The 24,280-nt window shown below is 46.2% G+C and overlaps 1 protein-coding gene across 1 annotated transcript in view; it reads left to right on the top strand.

Moving 5' to 3' along the window:
• PTPN1 (protein tyrosine phosphatase non-receptor type 1) overlaps positions 1-24,280 on the top strand; it is a 451,311-nt gene that overhangs the window by 343,251 nt on the left and 83,780 nt on the right. Inside the window, exon 6 of the mRNA XM_086932463.1 lies at positions 15,032-15,241. Within this exon, the coding sequence (XP_086788589.1) occupies positions 15,032-15,241 (210 nt within the window). The remainder of the gene's footprint in view (positions 1-15,031; positions 15,242-24,280) is intronic.

The following is a 24,280-nucleotide window of genomic DNA, read 5'->3' as shown; positions in this document are numbered from 1 at the left end:
GTCCCAGTAGAATTGTATCTTTGGACATTCCCATATTATATGAAAGTATGTTCCGATTTGTCCGCATCCCCTAAGGCACAGTGGGTCGAGTGTGTGTCCGAGTTTGTGTATCGCGGTGCGTGGGTACGATGCAGTACTTTGAGCTGTACTAGTGGTAAGCGAGACAGGATCCCTGCCTTCCCGGCCCACGCCAGCGCTTCCATCCAGTCTAACTCCTCTATGTCTCCCAGTTCTACCTCCCATTTGCTATGCAAGACTACTATAGGATCCGGGAGAATATTTATTAATTTACGATATGTCTGTGATATGGCTTTTTTTGTCCATGTGGTCTGTGAGGAGTCTATCCACAAGGGGCGAAGCATCCGCTAGTTTAGTGCCTGGGGGGATAGCGCTTTGGAGTGCATGCCTGATTTGGATATAGCGGTATAGCTCTGAGTCTGCTAGTCTGTACTTCTCTTGGAGAACTGTAAACTGAATGATCTACCCTCTTACCCACAGGTCGCCAATGCTCGTGATGCCTATTAGGTCCCATTGTGTGAACCCTTTAGTGTTTGCCAGGGTGCCCAGGCGGCGTGTCTCCCAGAGTGGAGTGGCCAGTGTTAGCACTCCCTCCCATCCCAGAGCCCTCTGTGCAGTGTGCCAAATTTTGTTCGTGTCGGCCGTGGGGCCTGTCAGGACTTGTCGTCTCTTGTTTGTATAAAGGGCCTTCATCAAGCGAACTACCGGTAAACCCGTTCCTGACTCATTGGTATGCTAGGTCGTCGTGTGGGGCGTGAAGCCATTGATTGATGATCGCTAGTTGTGCAGCCCAGTAATACAACTTGATGCTTTGTAAGGCTATTCCCCCGTCATTAAGCAAAATAATACAAAGTTACCCGGGGACAAAAAAAGAAGTATGTGTGTGTGAATCTGGATTAGAGCAAGAGCAGGGAAGAAGGAATTCCCTTGTTGGAACTAGGAGACCTCACACACCCAGAAGCTTAGGTGTCATGCTTCATCATTGGTCTCCTGCATATAGGAACCTAGGGAGTCCAAGCACTTTAAAAAGTGCTGCCCTTCCCAACAGCGTCAGCGGGAGGGATCGCCAGTGTGAAACGTCCGATTTCAGTCTCTGTAGGGGTTTCATCAGGTTTTCTTCCATAAAGACAGTATCCTGAGGGGTGACATAGATTCCTAAGTACTTAATTCCCCTGGTCACAATTTGCAAGGGACAATCTAGGGGAAGCGTTGGTACTAGGCCGTGCAATAAATAGAGCAGTGATTTTGACCAATTTATAGTATAGCCTGACTTCTCGCCATATGCTGTGAGGATGTCTAAGAGGACTACCAGGGACTCTGTCGGGGACGTCCGATATATCAACACGTCATTTGCATAAAGGGAGATTCGGTCTTCCCAATCCGCCTCCCATGTCAGCCCTCGGAGCAACGTGTCTTGCGTATCCATGTCGCAAGTGGTTCTAATATTAAGGCAAAAAGGAGCGGGGACAGCGGGCAGCCCTGCTGTGTCCCTCTACCCAGTGCAATCTCCCTTGATATATCATTATTTGCCACCACATGTGCCAAGGGTGCTGTGTACAGCAACTGAATCCACCCACAGAATTTGGGGCCAAAACCCATCTTTCGAAACACTGCGAATAGGAATGGCCATCGTGTCGTCCAAGGAAAGGATGGCCGCATCTTCTTGGAGCAGTGGGGTACGGGCCAGCTCACCATTTAGGCGCCGTAGATTAAGGGAAGTGTTACATCCAGGCATGAAGCCTGATTGGGCAGTGTGGACCAGCGTCGTAAGATGGGGTTGCAGTCGGAGCGCTAGTGTTTTTGCCAATATCTTTGCTTCTGCGTTTATTAGGGATATCGGTCGATATGAAGAGGGCTGCTCCGGAGGCTTACCAGGTTTGTGTATCGTCACAATGGTAGCCAATCTTTGGTCCCTGGGTAGTGTCCCCTGTGTGAGGCAGTCAGTGTACATGTTTAACAGATGGGGGGTGATCTTACTGGCTACCTTTTTATATAGTTCCACCGGTAGACCATTGGGTCCCATTGCTTTGCCTGTGTGAAGCGCCGGCAGCACTTTTCCCACTTCCTCCGCCGATAAATGGGCTTCAAGTGTTTCCTTGTCCTTTAGCGATAGTGGTCAGTGGTATGTCATTTCAAAACTGCATGCACTCCTCTTCTGTCGCTTTAGCTTGTGGTGTGTATACCTTTTCATAGTAGGTTGCCAACTCCTCCACTATCAATTGGGGATCTGTCGTAAGAGTACCGTCCCCCAGAGTCAATTGGGCAATCCATCTATCCGCCCTTTCCTTCTTTTCTAGCCATGCGAGCATTTTCCCTGTCTTGTCTCCCAGTTCGTATACCTTGTGCATGGTGTCCGTGTGCCTAGCCTTTGCCATATCCTCTGCATAGTCTCTGAATTCCTGAGCTGCTAACGCCAGGATCTGTGCTGTGGCCTCGTTGGGGTTCATGGCGTGAGCCCTTTTCTGCCTGCTGCGCTGCCGCTTCTAAGGACTCAATGGTTTCTGTGTTCCCGCTTGTGTCGGGTAATAGTCGAGATGGCTTGTCCCCTGATGACTGATTTGTATGCCTCACAGAGTGTGCATGGTGAAACTACCGTCAATGTATTTTCGGCAAAGTAGTGGTCAGTGGTTGTTACTAGGGCTTTAGCAATTCTACGGTTCTGTAGGTAGCCAGGATATAGAGGGTAGATTCTCTGCCTTTCAGGGAGCTCTGTATTGTAGGTAAGTTGTATCGGGGAGTGGTCTGAGATCCCTCTCGGTAAGTGCTCAATCGCCGTGACTTTCTCTGGGGCCATCGCTAATGTCGGTATATAATCTGTACGGGAGAGACTGTTATGCGCTCCAGAGTAAAAGGTGCATTGGTGCTCGGTGGGTGCTTGAGTCTTCACATGTCAGTCAGTCCCATGGCGTCAATAAATTCCCTAAGGGCCTGATTGGGTCTATTTTCCTCCCTGGGTGGTTTACGGTCGATGCCTGCGTCATTTACTGCATTAAGATCCCCCCTATAATCAGATCGCCCTCGGGTAAGTCCAGTAAGAGTTTCCCAAGATCGTGGAAAGCGGTCTGGTGAAGTGTTGGGGGATATATATACTGAGATCATATTGTATATGCGCCCCCTCCCATTGACAAGTAAGTGCGGAGAAGCGCCCCTGGTCATCCGTCCAAGTTTTCGTGATCACCAGCGGAGAGCTTCTATGAATTAGGATACCAACCCCCCGGGATCCGGAGGAGAACTCCGCATGCACAGCCATTTTGAACCCCCATCGGTTCAGTGCCATACAGGCCATTCCCGTCAAATGCGTTTCCTGAAACAGTACCACTGTGGGGGCCTTCCTCTTTAGATATTGCAGGACCAGTCCCCTTTTAATTTTGTGGCCCAACCCGTTCACATTCCATGAGACGACCTTTAGGGGAGGGGTGACCATTGGTGATGTCTGGGAGCTATGACCCTGTACTTCTCTTCTTAGCATAGCGTGTATGGGTTGGATGTAGCCATGCGGCCGCTTTGTTAGTCACCATCGGCCCAAGGGCACTCCGTATACACGTAAACCCTTCATTGTCATTAAACATCTTCCCCGTTTGCGCATCTAGTGCCTGTGTCAATGTAAGTGTTGTGCTGAGGAGAGACTGTGTAACTGCAACCTTTCAACAAAACCATACAAACTTTACCTTGCATAAAACCCCTGCCCTCCACCCTGCCTCCCTGCCCGGCGGATCCAAAACCATCCACCTCCCCAACTGAGCAGAGCGCTTATAATCCTCTGTAACCTGCATAACATGTGAGGGTGAGACCTCGGTGACCTTTGCGAAGCCCCCCTCTAGGAATTAGTCCCGACACTTCTGCTTAGGTTCGATAGTTCCTACCTGCTGCAGTTCTCATTTACTTTCCGGCAGTGTCTGCCGTGCGCTGCGGTAGTCTCCATTTTCAGCATTTCCCCCCGCCACCCTCAGTAGCGCCTTATTATGGACCTCATCCATAGTACTGGACAGTGCCTCCGGGATGTCGGTGGAAACTTTCGTCCAAAGTCTGTGATGAAATCAACTTTGATGCACGTCGTCAGGATTGTTGCGTGTGTTACCTAGATTCCTGGGTCCACGTGCCGATCGCCAGCCCTCCAGCCAGTCTCTTGCTTCCCTTGTGGATTCAAAGAGCCATGTCTTCCCTTCGGATTCCATTCGTAGCCTTGCTGGGAATATCATTGAGTATTTGATTTCTCTGGTTCGGAACTCCTTCTTTACCTCTGTGAAGCTCCTCCGTTGTGCTACTGCCGCTGTGTAATCAGGGTAGATGGTGACTTCCGAATTCTTGATTTTGATCGGTGGGGCAATCCGTGCGGTTTGTAATATGGCGTCGCAGTCACGAAAGTTAAAAATGCGTGCCAAAATCAGATGTGGCAGATTCCCTGGCCGTGGTTTGCCTCCCGGCACGCGGTGGGCCCGTTCCACCGAGAAGTAATTACAAAGTCCACTTGGTTGAAGCTGGTTTTGGATAATGTCTTCCACGAAGAGGTTAAGGGCTGGACCCACGTCCGTCTTCGGTACACCAACCAAGCGTACATTATTGCGTTGGGATCTACCTTCTTGCTCATCCAGCTTGGCCTTCAGCAGGGTGTTATCCTGCTCCAGTTTGCGCACTTTGGTCTGTAGTTCCTCCGTGTCTGCCGAAAGTCCTGTCGTCGTTTTCTCCACTTCTCCCAATCTGTCCGACAATTTGGCGAGGTCAGCGCGCATGAGAGAAATGTCTGTGGAGATTGTGCCCATTGAGGTCTGCATTGTCTGTAAGGCCGCCATTCCATCTTTGAGTGTGATCTCACCTGCGGCACCAGGGCTGTTGGACGCGCGGGTGTATAGTTGTGGCGTGTCCCCTTTCGCCGAGTCCGTGCTGTCTTTGTTGTAGGCATATTTCTCTAGCCGGGGGCCTGCTGCGCCCTAGGTCCCCTGCCGCTCATTATTACTTGTCGTGGCGCACTGTAAACTGGTCTCCGTGGGGCTGTAGAGTAATGATATGTAACCTGGCTTCCTCTGTGTCACCATCCTGGGCCCAGGGCCGGGCAATCTCGCCTGGCACTCCTCTATCCGGCCTGGTTCGTTCTCGTCGCCTCTCTGCTGGGGGCCCCTGGATTTCCGTGGTTGTCTCTGGTCTCGGTGCCCCAACCGTTATATGCCGCTCCTGCGCTGCGTGTCGGCGATTATGGGGAGGCCTGCGCAGTGGTGTCACCCGTGCTTCTCGCTGGCGCTGGGCACCTGCTGTTGGCGTGAGGTCTCTTTGCCAGGTGATCTCCACCGCTCCTGAGGCTAGTGTCCCTCAGCTCCACGCAGGGAAGCAACTGTTCGCAGCAGGGGAGTGAATGGGCCTCCGCTCTCCTCCGCAGCGGCCCCGGGGGCGCCTCAGGCCGCCTTTGTCAATGTCTGGTCTGCTTGTGCCCACCCCGGGCACCGGAGAGATCCCCCACCGTTGGCTAGCGTCTCCACGGGGTCCCGGCTCACGTTACCGGCTCTTCCTGGCCGCCTCCGAATTCCGGCGTCTTCCTAGCTGCACTAGCCTCCGGGTCTCGACTGTACTTTAGTCCCCGGCTCCGGCAGTCTCAACAGGCCGCGATCTGCGCGGCGGTGGATCTATCTATCGGCAGGGTGCTCCGCGATGCTGGCAGGCTCTTTGGGCAGCGGAGACGCTCCGGTTTCTGGATTGTGGCAGCAGCGCCGTTTTCGGGCAGTATAATTAAGCGGATGTCGTGGGGAATGCTAGTCAGGTCACAGAGCTCTTCTAAGCTGTGGCCATCTTGGCTGGTCGCTAGCCACGCCCCCCAAAAAATATATTTAAACTGCCAATAGGCCAATTGGCAATAACCCCAGTAGTAACAATAGCTGCATCACCTGTTGAAGCCCTGTAAGTTCATTAGAGAGCAAGATAGGCGACTTCAAGCCTATTACCCAGATGAAAAACATGGCAGTGTCTGATGTCAGCCGATTGTTGTGCTGCAATTCAATAAAGTGCAAAGGGCATATGATAAGTGCCAATGCAATGCAATGGAATGTTAGCTCGGCAGATTCAGGTGCAAGTGTGCACTCCAGCACCCACATGTGTTGTAAGACTACAGTTGCCCAGCTATGCCAACAGATCCATCTGGCAGCTTCCCTGGGGGATTGGTGCTAATCGTGGAGTTGAGTCTCAATCAGAACAGTGTTGGAATTCTCTTTTCCACCTGTGTAAGATATTTTACCAGCCAGCATTTCAGCTGCGGGTCCCTACGTGCGAAGCAGGCCAACACAGCTTGTCTCCACGTGCAGATTCCTTTTTGGTTGAAGGGGACTCTGAGCAGCTGTCTCCTTCCCCCCCCCCCCAGAAGCTTTTTGCAGGAGCATAGTAGGTTGTGGCAGATCTTACATCCCGGAGCCGCAGAGACTGCAAACCTTCAGTGTAATCTCCCTATGCTAAGGGGGGAGATGCAGTAAAGAGGGAAGCAGCCCCAGGCTGTATTTCAAAGATTTCTCCTTGGTTGCTCTTTGATACCCTGTGTTGAAATATTTTTTTGGGTGCAAGTAACCTGTAGTTGTTTAGAGTGAATCAAGCGTGGTCTCTACATGCAAAGACCGCTTTATCTTCGATTAACAAGAGAAACTTTGTTTTCCATGCTGAGAATGATTCCTGGAGATAGGCTTTGGGGCCCGAGGGGACCCTGTGTTGCAACTCATGCTATACATGGTAGTTGGAATCTGCTTTTCTAATTTTATTCCAGCAAATTATAAGCGCCCCTCACCTGGCCAAGGTCTGCTGTTGCAGGCCGAACTCCAGTCTGATCTGCGCTGGTGAGGTGTAGTTCGGAAGATTGAAAATAATCCTACTTGCTTTTGTCAATGTATTGTCCATGTTTTGCTGTCCTTTCCAATCAGTAGTTCGCTTCCTTAAGGTATGGTTGGTAATAACTTGGGTTGCACCACCCGAAGGAGCGGCAACAATGTCAGCGTGTCAGTCTAGTTTTAAGATTTTTAACGTCACTGTCAGGCCCTTCTGTTTGCCTCTTTTTGGCGGGTAAACAGGCTGTCTTTATCAATAATTCCTCCTAGGTATTAGAACTCTTCTGCTATCTCAATCCGTGAGTGAGCCCAATACCAGACCATGGTGCTTTTTTGTTGTTAAGTCATTGTTCTCGTTTAATCAAAATTAATATACAGTCCGTTCTCAGCAGAATATTCTTGCATTGTGTTACGAAGGCGTTGCAGCACTACCTAGGTGTGGCTCACCAAGACCACATTATCAGACTGCAGAAAGATGGAGTGTCAAGTGCCCTAGTTTTGGGGCATGGGAGTTGCAGGTCTTTAGGCTCTGCTTCGGGTCAGCCAGAAGGAGATTGAATAAGGTGGCCACAAGAACATCCTCCTCCTGCTTGTCCTTTGCTTGTTGGTTTTCATCTGGAGAGGTGTGTTCCAGTGCCCAGCTTGACCTGAACCCAAATGTCCGTGTAAACTATTATGAGCAAATCCAGCAGAGTGTGAGGGATGTCCCAGTTGACCAGCTTACTTCAGAGTTTGCCCCTATTCACATGATCAACGGCTGCCCTGAAGTCGATGAAGCAGAGGTGGAGGGGCATCTTGGAGACTTTTGCTGCATCAATAAGGAGTGATATTGCTAAGATGTTGGTTGTTGAGCATGTCAGTTTGGAAGAGCCTGTCTGATTCAGCTAAATTATGGCATTGACAGATGCCCAAGATGTTAATTCATCCAACAGTGTCCCAGCAAAGTATTTAGGCTCGTAGTCAATGAGTAAACCAGACTGTAGTTTTTCACCACAGATTTGTTACCGCTTTTAAATATTGGCAAGATTATGGAGCCTCTCCATGAGGCTGGCAGTGTGCCCATGAGCCTAATTTAGGAAAAGACGGCTTCCTATATCTCCGCCCAGTGCTCTGCATGTTGCTTATGGAGGGCAGGTGTGGGGGGGCTCTCTTATGCCTTTTGCAATTTGACGTCTAATTGATTTATTGTGGGGCAGAGTGAAAGAGTTCTGTAGATCTCCTGGTTGAGACCAGGATGAACACCGAGTGGGACCCTTCGATTAGATGTTATTAGGATTTACTTTTAGTATTTTTGTTGCAGTTTGCCTCAGGGTGTTTTAAATAAAATATATTTCTTTATTGATATTTGTCATTACCTACAGCACATGTTATAGCTCACATCGTATTACTGTGTACATTAAAAGTATATGGAAATCTTTCATTCCAATCAAGTGTTAGTGCATAGTGTAATATCCCATTGAGGAACAGGAAAACCAGAAGCCTGTCATGGTTCAAACAAGGATAACTTTCACCAGATCACTGTTCAGGTGTTAACCACATGCCTCCCAACCAAACCCACCGCCCTGTAGCTTCCATGGATTCACTTGATCACCACTTGTGTGAAGTCTTGGCTACTGCCCGTAATCAAGGTATAAGAAACCCATCAAACATAGTTATTCATGTATTGATCGATACCAAACAACTCCATCCCACCCTGAATTCAGCAAAGCGACAGCCACTTAGCTGTTCAGAGGCAGGGTGATCCCGACTAGTGGGCTCCAGAAGTGCATGTGTCATTACTCAAGCTATACATGCTCGAGGATGAACTCACAATTACTGCAGCTGCTAGTTTTTTGAAATTTGCAGTAAGGTGCAGAGCGTCCATGAACTGACTGTTTTCTGATTTCTGATAGTTACTTTTTGAACAGCCTAAAAGATTCTTTTAACTTCTTCCTTCTACGTTTTATGTTTGAGCTCTGAACTCCATTTTATGCTGTATTAAATGTGCTTTTATGATTTTCTTTTGCAAAAATCGAATAAAGCTTTTTTTGAATTGAATTGAATTGCATGTGTCATCGCACTACAGGCCAGTAGGGCATCCTGTGCTTTTTTTGTCCCTCCTGGTCGTCCTCATACGTGTCTCCTCTGCCCCGCCTATTCCAGTAAATCTTTCTCCCAAGCTTCCTGTGTCTGGAGTCATGCGCTAATCCATTGAATTATGTGCAGCTTTGCCACTGTAGGTGCAGTATTGTAAAGCTCCTGCTTAGCCATTGGGTCTAGTTTTCCGGTAGGAGAACTAACACACATGCCTTGACTGTCCACGGGACAACCCAGCCCGTTGCTCTGCAGTTAGGCCAATGTTTCAAGCCAGTAGGAGACTATAATCGAACAGAGCCAAACTATATGCAGGACATCTGCTGGACCCACCCTCTGATGTGGTATCCCTTGTTGTTTGAGCTGGATTTTTACCTGAAGTATTGAGCTGAGCAGTACACTGAGAGCCACTGGCCAGGGACATTACACTGATTTGAGGGCCAGGGATGCTTCTGCAGCTCCACATCGAGGATAACCCAGCTCCTTTGAGGGATGGATGGATTGTGATCATTTAGGAGCTAAATAGGTCATATGTACCATATTAAACTAAATTTGCTCGAACTTGTTTTACACCGACACCCTCCAGACACCTGCATTTATTTTAGCCCAGTCCTTAGAGGATATGGGTTCAGCCCTGAGATGCTGCCACGATTCCTCTAGTGGCTCTGTTTGCGTATCAGTACCCAGTGAGTAATATAAATGGGTTATAAGTCTGCATCTCCCTGCCATAGTTGATCCGGGGGGCGTTTATGGCCGCTTGATGGTTGAAGTAGTTCCCCAGAAATGTTGCCCTGGTTTCTTCGGGTATGTGTGAAGTATCACCTCCGTAGGATGGGTGCATTAACATATTGATCGTTTCCCAAAAGCTTGGATTGTCATTGTTTTATGTCTGGAAAGTACCTGGCCCATAGATAATCTTTCTGTGACCTACTGATGGCCTACTTCAGCTTCTTAAGCAAGGCTTTTTGTAGTCTAGTGTTTGACGGCCAGCATCCCCGTTTGTGGCGGAGAGATCTTAGGGTGCTGCTGATTACCTTTTTGAGTTGCTTCAATTATGTTAGTTGGGCCCTGGGGATGTCCCCCAACCCAGTGAGTGTATGATGAGTCCTTAATTTGGTGAAGCAGTTAAATTTGCTGCCAGCCCGTTGGTGAAACACTCAAATATTTTGTGGCGCAAGTAGATGTTTCCATTTGTGCTTGTAGCAAGTCCTTTGCACACGTTGACAGGTACTCTATAGTCGATTGTGACTACTTAATTCTCTTGAAATTCACAGTTAACACAGAGACCGATGGCTAAATCGAACAGAGATACCCTGCCAGAGTTGGTTTATAGGCCCCAAAAGGGGAATCCTAGGGATAGGGGGAGTGATGACACCGTTCAACGTATCAGAGCCAACAATACATCACACAAGTTCAATACACCTTTTTATGAAAATAGAGTTGATATATTAATAGAATTATAGTTCATATATAAATCCATGTAGGAACTTTAAGACAAATGTGCAACAGTGGATTAAACATTTGGTATAATGTAAATCACGATTAAACTTCACAGAGAACAATGCATTTATTCATGTCCCACCCACTTCCGCAGTCATTCACTGAACATACACTCACTCTCAATCTCACTCACTGTAATAAGAATGCAATCACACACATAAAATCATGGAGGTACATTAGGGCCTGCAGGTAACAGATTTTAAGGCTGCTAGGACTGAAATAACATGGAGGCAAAAAAATGTGGGCAAGGTAATTTAACAACGACTTCACTAGAGGCCATCCATGTGGATCACAGAGACCGATACCTCCGCTGTGTGACTGGATGTGGGCTGATTGGCAAGAAAGGATACCTCTTGTGTAAGATGATCACTGTCTCCTTTGTCCCCTAAGCAAAATGAGTAAACCTGAAAAAACAGTAAACGCGTGAGGAAGGTGCGATCCAGTATTGAACTGGTAGTAGTGGTGGATTGTCCTCCACGAACCTGCCTTTGAGGACCCTAAAGCTAAGGTCTTCTAGGTAGTCCAGTAGTTGTCTGCCGGTTTTATTTATTTTGCCATAGGAGTGTCCCAGTGTTAAGATTAGGCTAGCACAGTCATCCAGTGTGGAGCCAAGGAGGTGCAAATTCAGATCCCCTAAGAGGACAGGGTTAGATGGTTCCTCCTCACCTTTGTTCTTCAGAAGCTGCTTCCCCAGCTGTCGTGAGGCATTTGATCGGCTTTTGGGATGAATGTAAGTATTAATAATTACTACCTCAGATCAGGCGCTTTGAATAAGGATGTTAATCTTAATTGCAATTATTGCTGTTGAGCTACAATGTGATGCTCTTACTGAGACTGTTCAAGATTTCGAGGCATGCAAGTGACCATCTTTTTGCCCCCTTGACGGCTCGGACAAAGAAACATGTAAAGGCTCCTGTAAATGTAATGATTCAGCAAACCAAGTCTCGTGCAAAAGGATAGCATCGAACAATTTTACATACTGAAAAAATTCAGGGTCTGTTGTTTTGCTGTCAAGGCTTTTAACGTTCCATTAAAATAGCCATAGGAGGCCTTTTTTGTTCTTGGTGAATACACCATTAGCTGAATTTTGTTGTGGGCTACCAGATGAACAACGTATTGTTCTGAAATCCACCTTAAATCAAGATCTCGTTGCCCAGTTGTGATTGGATGTCCGCATTGTTGCTCGTTGGATGCTGCCCTCCTTGTTGGTGTGCCCCAAGGTTCCCATTGAGCACAGAGTGAGTAGGTTTATGTGGTCCAATGGCTGCTCTTTTTTAGATCTGACAGGAGCAGAGGTTTGGTGTAGCCATGTTATTAATAAAGGGTAATGTTTATTACCAGTTTTTTAGGTAAGCCGTTCTGCCAACACTTTTTGGGGAATTGCAGATGTTCTCCAGGTGGCCTTTGTAGATTAGAAATCTAGGATGCCATCAAGGTGGATAAACTCTATCAATGTTGCATCTGTTGACTTTAAATCGCTTAGGTTCGAAATTGATGATGACAATAAGATGTTGCCCCTATTCAGAACTTCCCAATTTCTCCCTTGATTTATACTCCGGCATACGGATTAGTGTATTTGTATCTGCCAGTTTTAATGGCAAAGCCTGTGTTGGGTGTTTAGTCTCCCAGGGGTATTGAGTGATTGGTCCAAGGACTCGATGATGCCGCTCGTTGGATCGGATTCCAACCTCTCTGGAATCTTATTTCATTTCTCTGAGTGAAACGGTCTTAATTTGCATCGTTGTGCCCTCTGGTGGTTGTCTCTGGAACTGTGCATTAAGTTAATTGAAAAGTATGAAAAGTGCATGCTAGACGGCAGCCTACGGGCCTGCTTCATTTTGGGTGTATTCGAGCGGTAAAAGGCATTGGCCCCAGAATTAGAACAGAGACTTGAAACCGTGAACGTTATGTGGAAAACAGTTTATGCGCCGAGAAGTGCCCCTGTGGCAGGAAATAGGAAAGAATATTTATTTTGGATGCCAAATCGAAACCGTGGAGACCTTATTTGAAGAGTAGGTGACTGCCGTCCTGCAAAGACGGTAACTGTGACACTGCAGAAAAAACCTCTTCACAGCGTACTGCTGGTACAGCGCCTAGGAACGATTACCTTGAAGATCGTACAAATTTAAAGCCTTGTAGAAACGTGCCGAGAAGAAGCATTGAGTGCGGCAGGTGACTCCGATGGGGAGACTTTAATTTGGTATAGGGATGAAAAAACTGGGTGGGGGGCGCGACGTAATTAGGGCGTGACATATATATCTATATATATCTATATATATATATATATATATATAGATATATAGATATAGATATAGATATATATATATATATATATATATATATATATATATATATATATATATAGATATAGATATAGATATATACAAAATGTAATATTACACCTACAGCAAGCCAAAACTATTGGCTTTGTCAATGGTTTTAGTTGCATAATCAACAACTGTGACTTCTTTGAATAGAACATGACAATCCTTCAGCTCTGAAATGAAATTTGCAGCATTTTAAAACATGAACAATGGGCAGTTATTGTTTTTAATGTTTTTTTGCAGTTTTGTATAGTGTGAACTGGTCCCACAGGCATTGGATCTACTTAAATGAGCACCAGTTGCGGTAGAGGAGATCAAATTTGTTTTTATTTTTCAGCCTCAGGACATTAAGTGAACATCACAGGATGTTGAGCTAATTTCGGGAATCCAACAGGGTTCCAGAGTTCTAAAGTTGGCATCTTTGGACAAGGTAGCCTCACAGCTAGGCCTATGCAAACACACCAGTGCGACCCCCCACCCACACACCTTACACTCAGTGCAAATAGACACAGGCTAAGATGACAACACCTGGCCAACAGCAAAGCCCTTGAATACTCTCTCCCTCCCCGTCCACCAACACCTGAGTATAATGTAATGGCCCAGTGGGGGAAAGACAGTGCGTTTGGGCTGGGTCGTACCCAAGGGGGTGAGGTGAGAATGATCCTACAGCCAGAGGAACAACTGGACCCAGGCAGGAATCTTCCCACTCCCCAGTTCACTATAGCCTCAGACCTTTGGCCTGGCAGGGATGAAGGAAGCAAAGTACAAAGCTTCTGGGCCAGCCTCGGAGGTGGGGGGCTATGGGGGCTGAGGTGAAGATGGGCCATCGGACGTTATCACCTTACGCTGAGGCTGCTTTATTCTTCTAGTCCCGTCTCTGTTTGACAGCCCGGCAGGGGAGAAAGAGCACTGCTTTGTCTGTGCAGTCCCCCAGGGGTTAAGCTGAGGTCTGCTATGTCAATCCTCGTGACACAAGTCCCTCAGCTCAGAGTAACACCTCTGCCATGACTGCGCAGGAAGTAGAATTGAACTCTGTAGAACTCCACTGCCATGGCTGCGCAGAAAGTAGAATTGAACTCTGTAGAACTCCTCTGCCATGGCTGCGCAGAAAGTAGAATTGAACTCTGTAGCACACCTCTACCATGGCTGCGCAGAAAGTATAATTGAACCCTGTAGCACACCTCTACCATGGCTGCGCAGAAAGTAGAATTGAACTCTGTAGCACACCTCTACCATGACTGCGCAGAAAGTATAATTGAACCCTGTAGCACACCTCTACCATGGCTGCGCAGAAAGTAGAATTGAACTCTGTAGAACTCCTCTGCCATGACTGCGCAGGAAGTAGAATTGAACTCTGTAGAACTCCTCTGCCATGACTGCGCAGGAAGTAGAATTGAACTCTGTAGAACTCCTCTGCCATGACTGCGCAGGAAGTAGAATTGAACTCTGTAGAACTCCTCTGCCATGACTGCGCAGGAAGTAGAATTGAACTCTGTAGAACTCCTCTGCCATGACTGTGCAGGAAGTAGAATTGAACTCTGTAGCACACCTCTACCATGGCTGCGCAGAAAGTATAATTGAACCCTGTAGCACACCTCTACCATGGCTGCGCAGAAAGTAGAATTGAACTCTGTAGCACACCTCAACCATCTTTGCAGAGTAGAGCAGTATTTTCCTAACCCTTACTTGGTCGAAGATACTAAGTGTGGAGAGCGAGGCATAAACCTTCGCCTCCTGGGCTGATGATAATAAATCCCCCAGAAGGATTATAAATCCACAAACGAACTTGCCTAAACCTCCTGGGTCTGTTCTCCAAGTCCCGCAGTTGCATCCTGTGCCTGGGTGTATCCCACACTCTTTTGAAAGACTCCGCTATAATACTTTCACTCACTGTCTGAACGCGACCCTCATTGACTGTAACCCTATGATGGCCAAACCATATTTGACCTCCGTCAGTATCATTGCCGTTCCGCTCTGCTGCCTATGTAATTTTGTAATGTCATACAGATTTTCACATAACTTGTGTATCCATGGTATTTGCAATATTGGTGTTAATAAAAACAGTTAAAAGAAATTGGGCTGGTTTCTATTTTAAACTATCAACCTGCCTCACCTATGCAATACAGCCGCTGCCCGTACTTCTCTATGCCGCTGATGCATTTCTAGGATTCAGACCAGCGAGGGGTCTCCAGTTTCTGTGGCAGTATCCGTAGTGTCTTATATAATGCAGCCATTATTGGCGACTACTGAATGTCAGTCTCTCTAAACAGTTTGATGAATCTGTGAAAATAAGTGTTGGGTTCTTTCCATGTTGTTTTTTAGTCTCACGAAACGAGAGAAATTCTGCACTTTCACTACACCACATGGCCTGATTTCGGAGTGCCAGAGTCGCCGGCATCATTCCTCAACTTCCTGTTCAAAGTGCGAGAGTCGGGGTCTCTGAACCCAGAGCACGGACCTATTGTTGTGCATTGCAGTGCTGGGATTGGCCGATCAGGGACCTTTTGTTTGGCGGATACCTGCCTCCTGCTTGTAAGTACCATCTCCACACAAAGGGACTAAAATATGCCATTGAACGTATTGTTTCGAATGTTATTGTAAGAGAGAATACAAATTTCACATATTTGTTATTTTTTAAATGCAAATACAGTTCTGCAGTGAGAAATCTTTTCCATGTTAATAGCCATTAAATCCTTTCCACCCGCCAAGGTTGTTAACCAAGGCATTTCAACTTTAATTCTTAAATTGACTTTTTTTTTTTTTAACAAAAAACGTTCTTTTTCTTATCTAATTATTTTTTTTCAAAAGTCTAGTTTCATGGGAAACCAGTATTGGCAAACCCAGTAGGTTTTGTGTTTAATTTGGTAACGCATACAGGGTTTGCACACTTGAAGGGACCACAAAGAGTGCACATTGAGTGCTTTAGTAGTGAAGTCCTCCCTCTTGTAGTTTAATGCAAGTTTTCGAGTGGAGGCAGAAAGATGCCGTTCAATAGCATTCAGTGAGAGATGAATATTCCTAGGATGAGCCTTGAGATTATTGGGAAAGTCTTAAGCCAGTGGTGGAAAGATGCCGGTCCAATAAATCCTGAGGTTGAAAGGGACCGATCTAAAGCCTGCTCTCTACTGTAAGTGATAGCTGTGCTTTCAAACCCCAGACCTAAAAAGATATCCGTGCTTTTTTTTGTTTCTATCGTCCGTACTCCAGTAAAACCTACTTCAGCTCATACTGCTGAGCAGCAAAGCAACCATTTTGTTAGTTATTCTGTCTTTTATTTCAGTGCCAGGTCTCCTAATCCCAATTCATCACCCTGTTTTTTTAACCGCCTTTTCCGATCAATACTTCGTCGGATTCCTCACTGTTTTCATATCCCAGGCAACAGACTAGACGCAGAAACTTTTCAACATGTCTTTGTGCTAGCGGGAGGTGCTGGCTCCACCTTGGCACAGGAAACTACGCAGCTGTGACCTAACTGGAGCCATATTGCACCCCACCTTGTGCTCTGAAATCAGTCCCCCCTTTTTCACCCCAACACTGCTCTAGAGCTTGTTCTCCTCGAACTTTCTCACTTTGGCATTCATCTATTTATCAATTTTCTTTTAAGTTTTTTTTACTATTGCTTCTTCTTTGGTGCAGTTCATGAATGTCACACAGTAAAAGGTCAGGTTTAAAATCCTGCAGTGACCGTGCTCGACAAATGTTCATCAGGGCTCCCCACGTCGTCTGTCTTTGATGTCTAGCTTCCAAACCAAGATGCAAGGTTTTGTGAGTCATGCAGGAGCATGCATCTCAAGGCCATCAAGAACGGAAGGCCAATCTTTTTATGTGCCGTGCCCAGGAGGACTGCTGTGCCAGGAGGATTAATCCAACGACTGAGTCACTGTCATCAAAGTCTTCCCAACGGAAGCATAAGATGAAAGATGTGAAGACTATGAGTGATGCTGATCTTGCAAAGATAAGTAATTGAAGTGTTCCCTGGTACTTCAGGACTCCTTATCTGAACCAGAATATGTCTGCTTTCCTCGGGAGGATCCGGCACCTGTATCCATCTGGCCCCATGCCGGTTTGGAGACCTTCCACATCTGCCGCTGTATTGCCCAGGCCTCAAACCTTCATCTCTACCCAGAGTTTCCTCCTCCTGGTACAGACCCTGCTCTTTCTGAACACCATATTTGATAATTTTCAGATTACTATAGTCCTCTTTGGATGGCTTACTGGCCCCAGGGATCCTTTGGGCTTGTCATACAGAATGGTGTTGGTGGAGATTACCCAGGCTCCAATTGCTTCTTTCTGCTTTTACGTCCTAGTTCCATGGCTTCAACTCCGGCTCCAATGCTGGCAAAAACCCGAGCTCCAGTACCTTTAACATCGCCGTTCTCCCATTGTCATTCCGGCCCCTTCTTCTCCTTCGCTGGTACCCTCACCACTCCAAACACCATTGTGCCTTCTTCTTTTGATGGAGCTTCCAGGGCCTGTCCTTAGATTGAGAAGGGAAGCACAGAGGTTTGCAGGGGAACATAGATAATTTTTCAATGAGGATTCTGTTCACCCTGGTGGACCCTAGACAGGACACTGATGATGATGATGGTGGTGGTAGGAAGGCTGTATTTTTTCGAGACGGTAGTGGGTTAGACTCATTCTCTGAGTGGAAGATAACTTCTCCCACTGGCCTCCCGCCCCAGAGATCATGTCGGACCATGCTATGATGCTTAAGACTGCAGAAGTATTAGAGCTTTCACTGCTGTCTGTGACGGTCAAGCTGAATATCTTAACAGAGGTATTAAACCCAACATCACAAGCTTCAGAACTTTTGCTTCATTTTGTTGAAGCCCTCATGGAAAAAACTGACATCTGCCTCTGACATTGGCTGCGTAGTGACACTTCGATGGATGTCCTTCCCACCTCCACCAGCAGTGGCCACAGTGATTATGGTCACTTCTACACTAGAGTCTGCGGCACTTTTGGAACACCTGGATACCAGAGGCAGTTAGTCTCCAGAGGAACATATAATGCACATGAATCTGCTAGAGTTGCAAGTAATAGGGCCAGTGCTCAAGGCATTCCAGCCATCACTTCATGTCCAGTCTGTCCAGAGCATGAAGGACAACATGACTACCATGTGGTACGTGATGAAGCAGGGAGGAATGGGGTTATACCATCTCTTTCGAGAAGCAATACAACTCTGTTACTGGGTGTAGGAACACCAGATCTGGTTGGCTGACAGTCATCTGGCTAGTGTTCTGGCTGTCAGAACTGATAGCCAGAGTCTGTGACTCCCTACGGCCACAAATGGAGTCTTCATCTAGTGGTGGTCCTTTACATCTTCGCCCTTAGAGGCACACCTCAGGTGGGCCTATTTGCGGCTCACAGCAATGGTCATTTCCCTCAGTTCTGTGCCCTCCAGTATCCATTGCAGGGAGCCATTGGAGTGCGTTTTGTTTGAAGTGGAGATTTCCACTTTAATAATGCGCTTCCAACCATACCCTTAATTCCTCAGGTGTTAAGGAAGATTCAGCTAGGCTGGACCCAAGTCATGTGAATAGCCCCGGATTGACTGAGTAAACTGGTATGTGGACGTGGTGCACCATACCCTGTGTCCCTCCGGTCTGTCTCCCTCACAGAGATAGACCTCTCTCATTCGGAGGGGCAGAAAATTGAGTGCGGACACCAGAATGCTTTTTATCTGCCTCCTAAAGTGGTGGATGTTATCTTCGGTGCCTGTAGAAATTCCACCAAAACTGTATTCTTGGAAGTTCCTCAAGTTTCTCGGTAGATCCTTTCAAGACCCACTTGTTGAAAGTTCTACAATTTGGCCTCTCGTTAGCTCAACAGGGTTCCATGGTGACTACAGTTAAGGGCTTAGTATCTACTTGGTCATCCTTTCTGTCTCCTAGATCAGTTATGGTTGTGCATAGTCATGATTTCTGACTTACAAGTTTCCCTGTTCTTTCATAATTCCTCAATGGGATATTAATGTGTTTCTTACTTTTTTTATGTGTGACATAATCTACTTTTTAGGCTTTACACAGCTACCATTTGCGACTTCTCACATTTTAAACTGTTTTTCTGATCACCATTACAGGGGCTAGACATATCAGTGAGTGCAAGCACTGAGCGCGTCAAGCTCCTCTGTGCCTCCTTTCCTGACGAGCTGGTTCTTGGAACCAGGGCTACTTTCCTGTCCAAAGCCTTCACGCCATTCCATTCTGGTCAGCCTTATCACTCCGCCTGCTGTCTTCCCCACCCTCACATCCAGCTAAAGAGGAAAAGAGGCTTCACAGACTTGACCCTAAAATGGATGTGACTTTTTATATTGATCATATCAAGTATGTCCGGCGGTATGAGCTTTTTATTGGCTACACTGGTAAGATGAAGGGTAAAACTGTCAAGAGGATGTTGCCAAGGTGGGTCATCTATTACTTCAATATGCATTCACGTTTGGGACACAAGGAACCTCCGGAGGACATTTGAGCTCATTCGACCATGGTGAAGTCTTCTACTTCAGCTGTGACAAGGGTAGTCCCTTTGGCAGAAATCGGCAAGACAGTGACTTGGGCTCACTTCCCCTTCTTAGCAAAACATTACTGTTTGGATTTGGAGGTGCAGAGGGAGGGTCACTTTGCGTTCCAAGTCCTCCATGACATTTTAGTTTACCAGTCCTTCAAGTCCACCTCCCGGTTGGGTAGGGCTTGGGGAATCTATTCAAAAGGTGAGGAATCTGCAGGTAAAAGTATCTTTCAGAAGAAAGTTACTTGCCTTCTGCAACAGACTTTCTGGTAGGTATTCTATCTACCTGGAGAATCCTCCCCAACCTCTCCCACCTTATCTCGAAGGTGCATAAAAAACTGGATGAGAAAATTATGTTGGGGCTCCAGTGGGACCATTTTTTTCATTCAGAGTTTTATGTAGTGCAAACTTGACTCAAAGGTATCGGAGAGCTTTACATGAACACCAGTTACGTTTCACAAGGACACATTCATTTTTGTTAGACACGGGGAGATTAAGTGATTTGCCCAGAATCACAGGATGTTGAGCGTCCTTGCCCAGACTCTAACCAGGTTCCCCAGATTTGAGATCGACCGCCTTAGCCGGTTAGGCCCCATCCTTTCCCCAACTTTATGGATCCAGTGATGTCAGTGTTGGTATTTTCAGCGCCTAATTGGAGCCTAGAGCCCTCTACCGGCATGGAGAGCTATTGAAGTTTGTGGATCTAGTCAAAAGGTGAAGATATTCAAAAGGATTCTGCAGGTAGAGTAGCCATAAAAAATATAGTTCCTAAATCAATCATGTTTTTTATATACAAAAAGAATCATGCACTCTTCGCAGAGTTCAAGGTAGGGTTTCCTTTTCGGTATTTTGTAAGGATTATTTTTCTTACTGTGAGGATGGTTTCCCACAAACTACTTTCGGTTTAAAAATCGTAATTTCTCCTCTTACTATTATGGTGTTCAGATGAAAAACACGTTTATGCTGTCTCTAGGTCTTCCACTGTTTATCTTGCTGCCTTGGTTCTTTCTGGGAGCAGTAGTTAAAAACGGTTATTTTTTATTAATAAAATCATTGATCGTGTCCGGAGGCGAGTTCTGTACTTTTGGGATTTGGAAAACTTTGTGTGTGTAATAAAAATAAATGTGCAGGGAAGTAATTTTATTCCCTACATTATTAACTAACTTGTGGCCTCCAGGGTCTTTATCATGTTACCTCATTGACTTCTGTCCTTTTTCCCATCGGCAGTGACACTGCTTGAGCATTGCAGCTCAGGTCGGTGATTGCTTTTGTGAAAGCTTCATGCTGATTCCTTGGTTGCCAGGAGTTCAGTGTGTTGTTGGTGCAGACCATGTACCATTTACCATTTATGCTAAGTGTTTTGTTGTTGCGATTGTAGCGATTGTAGCGGAACCTTGCACTGATGTTCAAAAAGCCCTGGGCCTTGGCACCATAATACCTATATTGGACTTTGCCAAGGTATTTTCAGTGAGTTTGTCTTTGCAGTAATGCATATAAAGTATATTCTTGATATTGGCACCTCAATAGGGGGAGAGAATTCCTATTATACAGATGTTAGTATTTAGGCTTTAAGTCTGGCTTTATGCTCAAAAGAAAGCACTTTGAGAAGTAATACTGAGAGAGAGGCTTTCTCGCAACTCACCATTAGCATTTGATTTGGCAGGCGATATGCGCTTCCACTGAAAGAGTGCTTGTATTGCAGTTTTTGCTGTCTGTGAAAGCTTATTTATGCTCAGGACAGGCGGCACGAGTTTGGTATGGTGACAAACCACTGACAAAGGTTTTGCTTGTAATTGGTTATTTGGGAAAAATCCTTTCATATGCATGCTCTGTTTATGATGAAAAGTTCTGAAATGCAGTAGGCAAGATTTATTTGGTATGATATGCATATGTTAAAGCTAAAAGACATTTAAGGGTGGATTGTTAACTGCACCATGTTAAAGCCTGGCCACATGTATCTTGTTATATGAAACCTCGTAGATAACTTTTATAGGGAAAGGTTTTTGTGCTGATTACATGCCTTGAAAAACCTTAGGGATGGAAGATTTGCGCTATAATAATTCTTGCGTGAATCTCCTTAGAATGCCTGGCAGGCATAGTTGTCTACCGTTATCTTGTTTGTAATAAAAAATACCACAAAAGCATTTCTATCTATCTAGCCATGTCTACGTATACAGAGGGGATTTGGGTCAGCCCCCTTCTACCATTGGTCTGTATGAGTATCCTTTACTCTGCTTCCATCTGAGAGCATACAGCATTGGGTACTAAGTCAGCCTACTTCAGCCATTGGCTTTCTTGCCCTTTTAGTGATAGCATATGTCTGATCAAAGGAGCACATGCGCCTAAAAATGTGTGTGATTTAGTACTAACCAGGCTTGCCAGTCCTTTAGTTTTCTATTTTCTCTTTTTATAGGCCCCCTTTCATTTATTTTCCTTTCACTTTTTAGAGCATATTACAGCTCCTGACATAGTGCTAACTGGCCCATTTGCCTGCTTCTCAGTTCATCTGCAGTGCACTGCATCCCAACTGGCCAAAGCCTCTAAAGTAGGGAACTGTCTTTTGGCAATAGTGCTTCTGTTTTTTACTGATACAAGACATTGGTTTTAAACTTTGGGGCCATTCCGGAAGTTTAAAACATTGATACGCTATGTACAAAAACTTTGCATAACAGTCACCTGCTGCTATATTGTAGCCCTCTGCTGATGGCTTCCCCGATTGCTAACGCCCTTGAACCGAAGTTATAGGCCCGAGCCACAGGAAGAGGGCCTTTAACAACTACTACAGCCTGACGTGGAAGATCTACAAGGCTATAAAAACATTCCACCCACTACGAATCCAATGTTCTAAATTAAAAATGGAACATGCATCCTGGGACCAGTTTTCCCAGACGTTCAAACCCAGCCATATGCAAATCATTCTTGACCCTGTGCCTCATGGGAACAGTCCAGCCCAAACAGCTGCAAAGCCAGGTTTTCCCTGGACCGGAAACAAGCGTCTTGGGACTGGTTTCGAGGTAACGCCCCTCACCAGCCAGGCTAGCTTAACTGTTAATGTTTTAAAATAATTTATAAAGAGGAACTATATTTTCCTTGATGTTTCCTAAACTAAAGCAACCACAGGACCTGAATATCTGGTCTTTCGGTTCAGTGAACCAAGGCACCCTCTGCAGGAATGTTGCTCACCCCCTGGTCCCATTTTCTATTCCTCGTGGATCCACCTAGCCTGTCATCCTTCTAAGGTATACAAAACGACTACACTTATATTGAGTAACCGCAAACATCTGTTCATCACAATAAAGCTGCATGAGCTGATCATGCGTTTTGCAGTACTTGGTGTGTTTGACTGAATTCCCACCAAACCTGTGTCACTGTGAAGCAGAAGAGGAAGGAGGCAAACAATAGCCTGCACATTATTACCAAAGACAGTAATAAGGGCATTATTTTCTGTTGGACACGTCTAACTGCAGAGTCCTAATTTTTAGAATACCCATGCAGAGTCCTCATTTTTAGAATACCCACCACCACCGGCACAGCAGCATAAGGTCAGCTTGATTTCTGGTATTGTGCAGGCATCCCCGATGGGCATGCCTTTTGCTGGTGCTAAACTCGTCAGATAGGACTTACACTTACAATGTGGACTTTGCACTGGACTGGTTTAAACATGGTAGGGTCACAGTTATTTCCTTAGGGCTTTTGGTTCCTGTAAAACAATTGCTCCATCAGTTCTGCATATTTAGGGGAAGTTCTAACTTTTTAGCTTATAGCCAAGAGACAGTTGCAACCTTCCCAGCCATTGATGCAGCATACAGCCGAGCCCTTGGTTGTCCACTGACGTTTCCCTATTGGACATTACACAGGACAGCATGAACATCAGTCATCCAACTCTTCAGCAGCTTTGGTGCCCTTTAACTCAGTTTACTTTGTCCTCCACAACTCACATACGACTGGTTTGTGGAAGATCAACTTATTTTCTTCCAAGTTGGTGATTCATTACGTCCAATAGATAGGCCTTACAGGTTGTTGAAAAGGGTTACGCACTACTTTTTAGTTCTTCTCCGGCCTTACCAGAACAGATTTTGGCGGAGCAAGCGTCCAACTTGTTACAGGGAGTACACCTCTTGCTCTCCAAAGGTGCAATTGAGCGGTTACCAGATTTTGAGTCGAGGGTTGTCATTGATCCGGCCTTTTCATCTTGTAAAACCATGGGTGTCTGAGTACTATTTTCAACTAGTCATTTGCCTCTTGAATGCTTTCCTGCAGAAGGACACATTCAAAATGCTCACATTGGCCCAGATTCTATCTTCCCTGGTCTGGGAGACTGGATAGCATCCTTGTACTAGCATTACATTTATTTTCATATATATATGCTGTTCTTCAGTTTCACAGGCGTTCCCTGTGGTTCATGGTAGGCCAGGAACACTTTCAATTTTCCATGTTCTTCTTTGCCCTCGTTTCAGCCCGTCGATTGTTCACAAAAGTGGTGGTGGTGATAGCTGCCCATATTTGAAGGTCAGGAGTTCGTGTGTTCCTGTACCTCAAAGACTGTCTGCTGAAGGTGGACTCACCACAGTCAGTCACAGAACCACCGGATAATGGCGGACATCCTAACATCATTGGGTTTCACCATAAACAAGCTGAAGTCCCAGGTGATTGTCACGGAGGCTTCCGTTCATTGGGGCTATCCTAGTTGTGTTGAGTTTTAAGGATTTGTCTCTGTGCTTCTGGTTCAGTCCTTGTTCTAGGTGGGAATGACTTTGATGCTTTTTGGTCTATTGGCCTCATGCATGCTCCTTATCAGCAGCACAAGGTGGCTTATGCTTGACCTGCAATAGAACGTAAAATCCCAGTGAACCTAGCACCAAGGCTGACTCTGACTCCATCCAGGTGTAAGTGCTGACTGACCGAACTCCGTTTGTCCTGCGGAAGACTGCTCGCCCTGCCTCACTGAGCGTGGTGTCCGATGTCTATCTACTCAGTTGGGAGGGACATTTGTTGGAGGTGGAGAGCAGAGGCCACTGGAGTTGCGGGCTATTCGTTTGTCCTTGATGGCTTTCCTACTGTCCT

The sequence above is a fragment of the Lissotriton vulgaris genome, chromosome 7 (genome assembly GCF_964263255.1).
Source record: "Lissotriton vulgaris chromosome 7, aLisVul1.2, whole genome shotgun sequence".
NCBI lineage: Eukaryota > Metazoa > Chordata > Amphibia > Caudata > Salamandridae > Lissotriton > Lissotriton vulgaris.
The sequence above is the reverse complement of the archived record's forward strand: the minus strand, read 5'-3'. Positions and strand labels throughout refer to the sequence as shown.